Source organism: Triticum aestivum, chromosome 1D (assembly GCF_018294505.1).
Source record: "Triticum aestivum cultivar Chinese Spring chromosome 1D, IWGSC CS RefSeq v2.1, whole genome shotgun sequence".
In the NCBI taxonomy this organism is placed as follows: domain Eukaryota; kingdom Viridiplantae; phylum Streptophyta; class Magnoliopsida; order Poales; family Poaceae; genus Triticum; species Triticum aestivum.
In genome coordinates, this window is record NC_057796.1 from 455,008,916 (window position 1) to 455,017,521 (window position 8,606).

Genomic DNA, 8,606 nt, shown 5'->3' on the forward strand with positions numbered 1-8,606 from the left:
CATCACTCATGAGTCAGACAATCACCAGTCACAACCGACACATGGTCGGAGATGCTCCAACATGACTGCGCCCATAAGGCTGGCGACGCCATTGCCATTCGCCAATGATAGATAGCACCAAGGGCATGCATTCATGCATGCATGACCTGTCATGGAGCCTCGCACAACATGGAAGAAGACACCCCAGATCAACAGGCTATCGTACATAAACCAAACACACTGGAGTAACCAAATTCCAATACACTATTATTCCCTTCGTTTCTAAATATTTGTCTTTCTAAACATTTCAACAAGTGACTAGTACATACGAAACAAAATGAGTGAATCTACATTCTAAAATATGTCTATATACATTCGTATGTAGTCACTTGTTGAAATCACTAGAAAGACAAATATTTAGGAACGGAAGGAGTGTTACATTACATATTACATAGGATAGCATAAGGTTATGCATGTGTCGATAAATAAAGTGGTTAAAAACGTGTACACCACCTGCCACCTGGTATAAAGTTCCTTCGTTCACCCCCCTATTTTTCTCTTCGCATCATGGATTTGTTTGCAGCCCTCACTTCTCAATCTACTCCCCAAGGCAGCATAATTACCAAGATGAGAGCTTGATTAATTCCCAGTTGCACGCACAAACAGTCTCGCCCAATTGCAAACCGCGAACACATAGATTCTGTTATACGTCTTGTCGAGGAGGCGCAAATAAGCGACCATCCATGCCCGCTTGAACAACATGGCACAAAACACCGCCCACAGGCCCACTATCAAGCCCACGATAAAACCAAACCAGTAATAATTTAGCTCACCTGACTCACTACTTGTTCCAAGATCACCTTTCGTTGATGTATCATTTCTTTGGCATTTCTTTTCGAGTGGGGGACCACAGAGGTCACTGTTGCCGATGTACATAGCGGATGGGTTAGTCCACATTGAGTGTGTCGAGTTGGTGGCCTGATGGTATTCTTCCTGATAATCTGTTATAGGACAGGTTCAGGTATATCAGGTATGTTAAGTTTGATAGACTGGACGGGATTTCACCAGAAAGCTTGTTGCTTGTCAGATCGAGTGATTCCAGGGACTGCATGGCACCAATCTTGCCAGGAACGTCTCCGCTCAGCTCGTTCATTGATAAATTTAGATTTATCAGAGCATCAAGAGAAGAGACATCTTCCGGGATTCTACCTGTAAACCGGTTGCATGAGAGATCAACGCTCACCATCATCCTAATCCCATGGCCATATTTCAGTTCCTGTCCTTTGATGTTCACTGGCATAATTTCTCCAAATTGACTTGCCAAAGGGAGGTCATAGATACCATGCTCAAATGGGTCAATATTGACTGGATCAGATGATGGCGCTAAGCCCTTCAGGGTCATGGATGTTAAGTTTGCGAGATACTGAGGTATGGCACCAGATAGATTGTTGCTTGCCAGATCCAACAATTGCAGGCGCTTGAGTCTTGTGATGCTGCTGGGAATATTACCAGAATACATATTGTGGCTCAGTAGAATAAACTCCAAATTTGCCAAGTCACCTACCCATGTAGGCAAGCTTCCAGAGAACACGTTTCGTGCTAGATCCAAGATGACTAATTCGGTGCAGTTTTGAATAAACATTGGGAATTCTCCGGATAGACTATTATTACTTAATAATAGATACTTCATTGTATTGGCCTGAAAACATTGAGGAATTTCTCCTTCCAAAGCATTGTTTGACAAATCCAAGTCGACCAAACTCTGCAATTGACACATAGATGTTGGGAAGCTGCCAGTAATGTTATTGGAGAACATAATCAATGTTTCTATATCTCGTGAACCAAAATTCGATGGCAGTGGTCCTGAAAAGGAGTTCATGGAGATGTCCAGTATATCAAGGTCTGCTGGCAATGGTGGTATTGGACCTCTAAGCTCGTTTGAGTTGAGCCACAGTATTCCCCATGGCATAGCTTCCATATTCTCAGGCAACTTGCCATTTATTTTATTGTGGAAATGCCCATATCCAGTCAGGAAGCCTATCCTTTATACCCGCACTTGAAATATCAAGTGACTCGATATCTACTTGTGATTGAAGCCATGAAGGGAATGCAGGGCCCATTTGGCAAAATGCAAACATTGCTCTTTCTAGTTGGAAAGGAGGAAGCCAGTTAGAGCCCACCAAGATGTTTAACCTATTATAGGACATGTCAATCGTCTTTAAGCTTACCAGACCTTCAAAGTGCTTCTCTGTAATTACACCATTAAAGGAATTGTTGCTGAGATCCAAATCAGTCAAATTACTCAATGCTCCAATTTCAGACGATACATGCCCACTGAGACGGTTGCTTGAGAGGTCCAAACTTCCCAAACTGGTCAGATTCCCTATCCAATTTGGCAAGTTTCCTGTCATGTGGTTATCACTCAAACCCAGATACTGTAAATTGTTCCAAGCACACCGTGGTAGCTTCTCCATCACCACATGTATGTCCCCATGCAAGGAATTGCCACCAAGGTCTAGCACTTCTAAGTTGCATAAGCTTGCCAAGTTTGGTGCGGTCAACTCCTTATTCGAGTTGTATGAAAAATCAAGTACCTCTAAGGATGTCATATTTCCCAAACCATCAGGAAATTTACCATATAAATGGTTGGCGCTAAGCCGGAGGTACTTGAGGCTTTTCACACCCCAAAACCAACTCGATGCGACCAGGTGGTGGAATGAGTTACTAGAGAGATCAAGCTCCTCAAGCTTTGTAAAATTAAGGTGTAGGAGCGATTGCTCTGCACTAGCAAGTGAGCAATGAGGAAGAACAAGGACTCTCAAAGAAGGGATCATGTTTACCAGGCGAACCCAGTCAACGACAGTGGAGAGATTCACCGAGGGGATACCGAGGTACCGTAGTGAAGATAACTGTCTTAACCACGACAAATCTTTCGAGTACATTCGGCAACAACCGAAATTGGTGTCAAGTATGTCAAGATATTGCAAACTCGACAGGTTTCCAAGCTGCGGGGGTAATTCACCTTGAAAAGATATTCCAGATAGATTCAGATACCTCAAGCTCTTCAAGGAGCATAGGAATTCCGGAAAACAATTAGTCGGCGTCTCCAACTGGTATGCTAAGGTCCAAGTGCTCCAAATGGTCCAGGAAGAGCAAAGAACAGCTGATCTCGCCGGATAACCCGTACTTGTGAATGTTGTCATCATCATTGATGCCGATGTACGCGTCGTTGCGAAGATGAAGCTTGCGGACATGGCCGGTGGTGCTGCTGCACCTGACGCCTCTCCACCGGCAGCAATCCTGGCCTTTCCACGAGCCGAAGACGTTGTTAGGGTCTTTGGTGATCCCTTGCTTGAAGGAGAGCAAGGCTGCTCTTTCATGGGGGATGCAGCCTCCTCCATGGGGGTGTTGGGGTTCTAGTGCGGTGGTGGTAAGGACGACGATGGGTGTGACTACGAGCAGGAACAGCTTGGCGCCGGTGTATCGCATGGTGGAGTCACCTGTTGCTGGAGCTATGGAGCACGAGTTTGCAGATTTGTGATTTGTGAGCAGCCATTGATGAACGCGTGCATTTTTGTGGAGCCATGTTGGTCAAAGTCACCGTCAATGGTCAAAGCCGTGCGTCGACTGCACTTGGACCTTTATGGTACCGTGAAAGTTGCAACTCGTCACAGCATCTCCACTCATTTCTCGGATATTTCCATAGCCAGAGCCCAGAGGCCAGTCAATAGGTTTTCCCGATAAGATTAAAGATCGTAGTAGTATTTTTATAGGTTTTCCTTAACTAGTCCTGTCTATTGAGTGACTAGCAGCTAAGATAAGAGTTCGGTAGTTGGCAACCGGCAGTTGGCACTTGCCACTTTGTCACATGGACCAGAATGAATAACCAAGAACTTGGGTACCGGACCATGGCCTCTGATATAGTAGCAGGAACCAAAGGTACAAGTGACCTGTCAAAGTATCTTGCACAGCATGGAAGAAGGCACCTCTAGATCAGCAAAGGCGCAAAGCCATCACAAATTAACCAAAGCAAGCACAATAGAGCAGCCATGAATCTACCTATGATCATAACTTCATAAGGGGGTCTCGATACCTTTGCTTCCACGTGGAACATATATGTACATATCTATCTTCGTACCGGTATATATACGCATATTTATCGCAGTGTTTCCCATGGACAAATCTGTACTCACCAGCGGTAGAGAGTAGTAAGTAGGAGGATATACCATTGCCGTAGCTACAACAGGGCGACGTTTTTCCTTTTTTACAGAAGAACTGGACGATGTACCGATCGAGCTGAGCCTGCCTACTCCTCCCTGGGGATCCACCGGCTCCACCAGATGCTCTTGCGCTGGCTCGTAAGCTCGTCCATGCTCTCGCTGATCGTCCTCACGATCTTCCTCTGCACCCGCAGCATCGACGCCAGCACGTTCCGCTGCGCGCTGTCCTTCTTCGGCTTGATCTCCTGCACAAGAAAAGAATAGTGGCACAAGCGGTCAGTGTTCTCCTGCCAAAACATCATATGCACCCACTACTGTACACCAGGCCAGCATTCTGAAAACGAAATGAAATGATTGACAGCAAAACTTATCAAACAACTCAAGTTTTTTATCAACTTTCTTTTTTGACTCCAGGTCCAGTAGTATGATCCTGCCATGCCGGCGTGCATACATACCCTGAGCTCTTGGAGCTGTGCTTCCGTGAAGCCACCGCCCTCCTCCGTTCCCGATTTTGCCATGAGGCCGATGATCCATCGCGCGGCCTCGCTGTAGTCCTTCTGGGTCGCGCGGAACAGCTGCAGCCTCAGGTTCTGCATGACTGAGAGGCCGAGGAGCCCTTCGCTGTTGAAGTAGGGATGCGCCAGCGCAGCCTTGGCGCTGGTCCTTTGCCGCGCTTTGTACCGGACCATCGACGTCAGGAGCTCCCATCCGATACCACCATCTAAGTCCAGGATGTCGAAGCCCCTGCGGAGGTCTGGGGTGGCTCGTGGTTCCACCAAGTTCCTCCAGGCTTCCAGGTCGTAGTTGCATCTCTTCAGTTGGCGGTTGAATTGTATCAGGCTGCTGTCGGTTCTCAACGCTGGAAATGCCTGCAATAGAGTGATTTGTTTAGGGTAATTATAAACTAGAAGAGTTCTAGTTCTGACTATTGAAAATTAAGATGGGAGTCATGCTATGTTTTGAAAACAAAAGTTAGTGTACTATCTTGCCAATGAGCTTTCCTTTTGTGTTCATGCAATGCCAGAGAAAGTAGTCACTACAAACTTGCAGGAAGAAATAGGAACGTGTTTCGACTAGACAGAACATAGCGCAAGAGTCTATTGATAGCAATAGCGTACAAGGGAGATTAGTATTATTGCATTCAATCCAACGGATAAGAAGCTTCATGTAAGGACAGTTAGAGAACTTCTAGTGCAATAAGAGTTTGGACTTCCATAGCAGTGTGCTCTAACTTGGGACCCGGGGAACGAACGGGGTTTCACAGGACATAATTCAGTTCTTGCAGTAATAAGGGGAAACGATCCTACATTAGAATGCAGGAATTAAAAAACGAGTCTATTCCCACATGAATTGGGAAAATTTCCCCTTGATAGCTAGGGTACAACTTTTAGATGTATAAGGCTACCCCTACCTTCCTCCGGGTTTACTAAAACAAAAGAATCAGCATATACCTAGCAACCACATAAATACAGTTACTGTGATGACATACCATCTGCAGGTATATGAGGCCCAAGCTGTATATGTCAAATCTGTCAGGAAGGTTCAGCTGTCAAGAAAATTATCTGCATCAGCTCAAGCAATTATCTTGATGGGAACTGAAACCGAGCGAGAGAAAAAATAGTTCTGTCACGAAATCGAACTTTTAAAGGATACCTGCCACAGGACTGGAGATAAAGCAGTTGCAACTGGAGCAGAGGGAGCAGATGGTGTTTGTGTGCTCATGATATATTGCTCCGGAGCAGCATACCTGCAAATCATGGGTAAAGGTTCAAGCAAACCCCTAGTAAACAATACAGTTCCTAATGAAGGTAGCTTAATTACCTTGGATCCAAAAGGAACTCCTTAGGAATATAGTTGATGCCCACTCGTAAATCAGCTGCTGCTCCAAGATCAATAATTTTGAAGGTACGAGATTCTTCCAGTGGAGAAAAGGTGAAAAGGTCAGTAGAGAAGATTTTAGTATGAAATTGCAAGCAAATATGTTGGTCATTACCTTCTGAAAATATCACATTTTGGGGTTTTATGTCCCTGTGAACAATCCCTGTCGAATGAAGTCCATCTAGAGCAAACAAGAGTTGTCCCATCACCGTTTGGACAATCTTATTCTCTCTCGCTATTCCCTTTGGCAAATCTTGAACATTTCCGAGAATCTTAGTCTCGACCTGATCAGCCACAAACATATATTAACTGACAAAAAATGCACCAAGGCACACAGTGTTTGTTTGTTTGTTACGGAACTGTCGAGTTAACAATTCATTACATGAATATCTTTCCCCTTACAAATATATGAGAAGAAGAAATGGTTGCACGCAATGAGAAGATCGCGTTCACCAAAGGAACCTATCCGACTGTTCTCACTAACAGCAGTTGTCAGTTCCAACATTATATCTACTTGTCTAGCAAAGTATTTCATCATAAACTAGAGGCCTAGAGCTAATCACCCCTATAAGCTCAAAAGCTCCACTATAGGTCAGTAAGATAGCACAGTTCCAGCCAAATATAACTGCCCATTTTACCACCTAGGTGAACTGGTTAGTTAATTGCAAGGTTCTAGTGCAGCCCAGCAAGTCAGCCCAGCTGATAAATATAACTGTTGTCACACTCTGCAGTTTATTCCAACAACTGAATAGGATGCCACAGCTAAGAATTGGTCAACTGAACCCAATGCGAGCAAGCACCTTGACTGATTAAAAAAACATATGCTTCAAGTCTGATGCACTTACATTGTAAGGGAACTCCTTGCTTTGCATGAGAGCAGAAAGCGTGTCCTCGCCTTCATAGCGCCAAATAAGCCAGTATTCCTCACCCTTACCTTTGGTTTTGCTCTAGGAAATAATACACATTGTGAGTTTAGGAACCAACCAGATACTAGCAGATGAAAAACAAGCTTTAGCACTGAATCGAGAGTATATATACCTCACGAAAGCCGTAAAGAAAATCCGCGCAGCTGCTAGCGCATGCCCTCCTGACACGCTCATTCATCCAAATCTCCACTGCGCCATACTCTGTCGCCTTCTTCACGACCACATCACCTTGCTTGAAGATAGCCAAAACAAGTGGTGTGCATTAGTATCATAGTATTAGTATGCCTGGTTGGTTTGGAGTCCACTCTAACTGACACATGACCTGAATATGTTGTACTACCCTTTACTGCTCTATGGAAGCTTGTTTTGCAAAAATTTTGACAGGGTTCTAGACATTTTAGCCATCCACCCAAAACCTTCATTCATGACAACTATGCAACGGATTACCAAATCAGGGAATCAATACTGAATGAGCTTGTCCACATGTGCACACAGACACATTTCCACTTCATTCATGAGCAGCTTCAGCTCGCCCAAATTCTACCAAAATTGAAGCGAAACATGCACATGCAGTCACCCAAAACACTGGTGTTCACCTTCTCCGCGGCTTTGGGGTCGGCCAGCGACGCCTTGTACACGACCCCGAACGCGCCCTCCCCGAGCTTCTTCCCGGGCACGAAGTCGTCCTGCGGCCCAATCACACAACCAACACCATCAGCACGAGATCCAAGGAGCACAGGGGCCGAGTCTCGTGGGGAGGATTATGTATGTGTTCAGGGGGGACCTTGCGGAAGGTGGGGCGGAAGAGGCGCTCGGCGAAGGCGAGGACGAACATGTCGAAGAAGCCCGGGGCGACGCCGGGGGTGGCCCAGAGGTAGGAGGCGGCGGCGAGGGCGAGCGCGACCCCGGGGGCGGTGATGGTGAGGCCGTCGTTGTGGGGCAGCGTGCTGCGGTAGATGACGTCGCCGCAGGCCATCACGGTGCAGGGCAGGCCCACCCCCACCGCCTCCACCAGCTGCCGCCCCACCTCGGCCCCGAGCCCCGCCGACGCCACCACCGGCCGGAACGACGCCGCGGCGGGGGCCGCCCGGCGGCGCCGGCGGAGGCGGGTGTCGTGGCCGGGGAGGAAGGAGGTGGAGAGGCCGAGGCTGCTACTGGTGGCCATTGCTATTTTTTTCTTGTATTTTTTTTCTTTTTCCGTGGTTCGAAAATGCGGCCACGCTACTTATTCGTGCGCCGTTTTGTTTTTTCAATTATCGTCGCGATAGAAATTCGAACGTGTGGGAGCGGATGTGTGGGCACGTGGCTCAGGGCCCACCTGTCATTGCGGGCGATGCAGCCCATCCTAGTGCCTGGATGGCGGGCTCCCACCGCGCGCGAGTCGCGAATACTTTTTTTTTGGCGAATACGTTTCTTCGAAAAATCTCAAAATATGAGCTGAATTTCACAAGCACGAAGGCACATGCCATTGGCCCCACATGTCTGCGACAGTAGAACTGAGCTGGTGACTTCAACATGCTTTTTTTTTGTTTAATGCGTAAATTAATCATAAGTGTAGTGAGCAATTGCCCTGTCTAGAAATTTGGGGTTAACTGAGGCTGAG

General features: G+C 46.6%; 2 protein-coding genes across 2 annotated transcripts; both read right to left on the reverse strand.

Moving 5' to 3' along the window:
* Positions 1-227: 227 nt before the first annotated feature.
* On the reverse strand, positions 228-3,797 carry LOC123182891 (LRR receptor-like serine/threonine-protein kinase FLS2). The gene is made up of 2 exons (XM_044595564.1): positions 2,208-3,797; positions 228-1,969 (listed from the first exon to the last, which is right to left on the reverse strand). The coding sequence occupies exons 1-2, from the start codon at positions 3,378-3,380 to the stop codon at positions 926-928; spliced, it is 2,217 nt and encodes a 738-aa protein (XP_044451499.1). The 5' UTR covers positions 3,381-3,797; the 3' UTR covers positions 228-925.
* Positions 3,798-4,020: 223 nt separating this feature from the next.
* On the reverse strand, positions 4,021-8,208 carry LOC123182890 (serine/threonine-protein kinase STN7, chloroplastic). Its single transcript, XM_044595563.1, has 10 exons — positions 7,788-8,208; positions 7,600-7,689; positions 7,116-7,235; positions 6,923-7,024; positions 6,193-6,361; positions 6,021-6,114; positions 5,853-5,946; positions 5,689-5,745; positions 4,655-5,068; positions 4,021-4,444 (listed from the first exon to the last, which is right to left on the reverse strand). The coding sequence occupies exons 1-10, from the start codon at positions 8,166-8,168 to the stop codon at positions 4,286-4,288; spliced, it is 1,680 nt and encodes a 559-aa protein (XP_044451498.1). The 5' UTR covers positions 8,169-8,208; the 3' UTR covers positions 4,021-4,285.
* Positions 8,209-8,606: the final 398 nt, after the last annotated feature.

What these genes read in the sequence shown, in the direction of transcription:
- LOC123182891 (XM_044595564.1), bottom strand. Translation starts at nt 3,380, where the DNA reads ATGGAGGAGGCTGCATCCCCCATGAAAGAGCAGCCTTGCTCTCCTTCA. An exon ending in AGAAGCACTTTGAAGGTCTG is followed by an intron (nt 1,970 to 2,207) that starts GTAAGCTTAAAG and finishes ATAAATGGCAAG; the next exon opens with TTGCCTGAGAATATGGAAGC.
- LOC123182890 (XM_044595563.1), bottom strand. Translation starts at nt 8,168, where the DNA reads ATGGCCACCAGTAGCAGCCTCGGCCTCTCCACCTCCTTCCTCCCCGGC. An exon ending in TATCTCCAGTCCTGTGGCAG is followed by an intron (nt 5,746 to 5,852) that starts GTATCCTTTAAA and finishes TTTTCTTGACAG; the next exon opens with CTGAACCTTCCTGACAGATT. An exon ending in CACAGCTCCAAGAGCTCAGG is followed by an intron (nt 4,445 to 4,654) that starts GTATGTATGCAC and finishes TTTCTTGTGCAG; the next exon opens with GAGATCAAGCCGAAGAAGGA.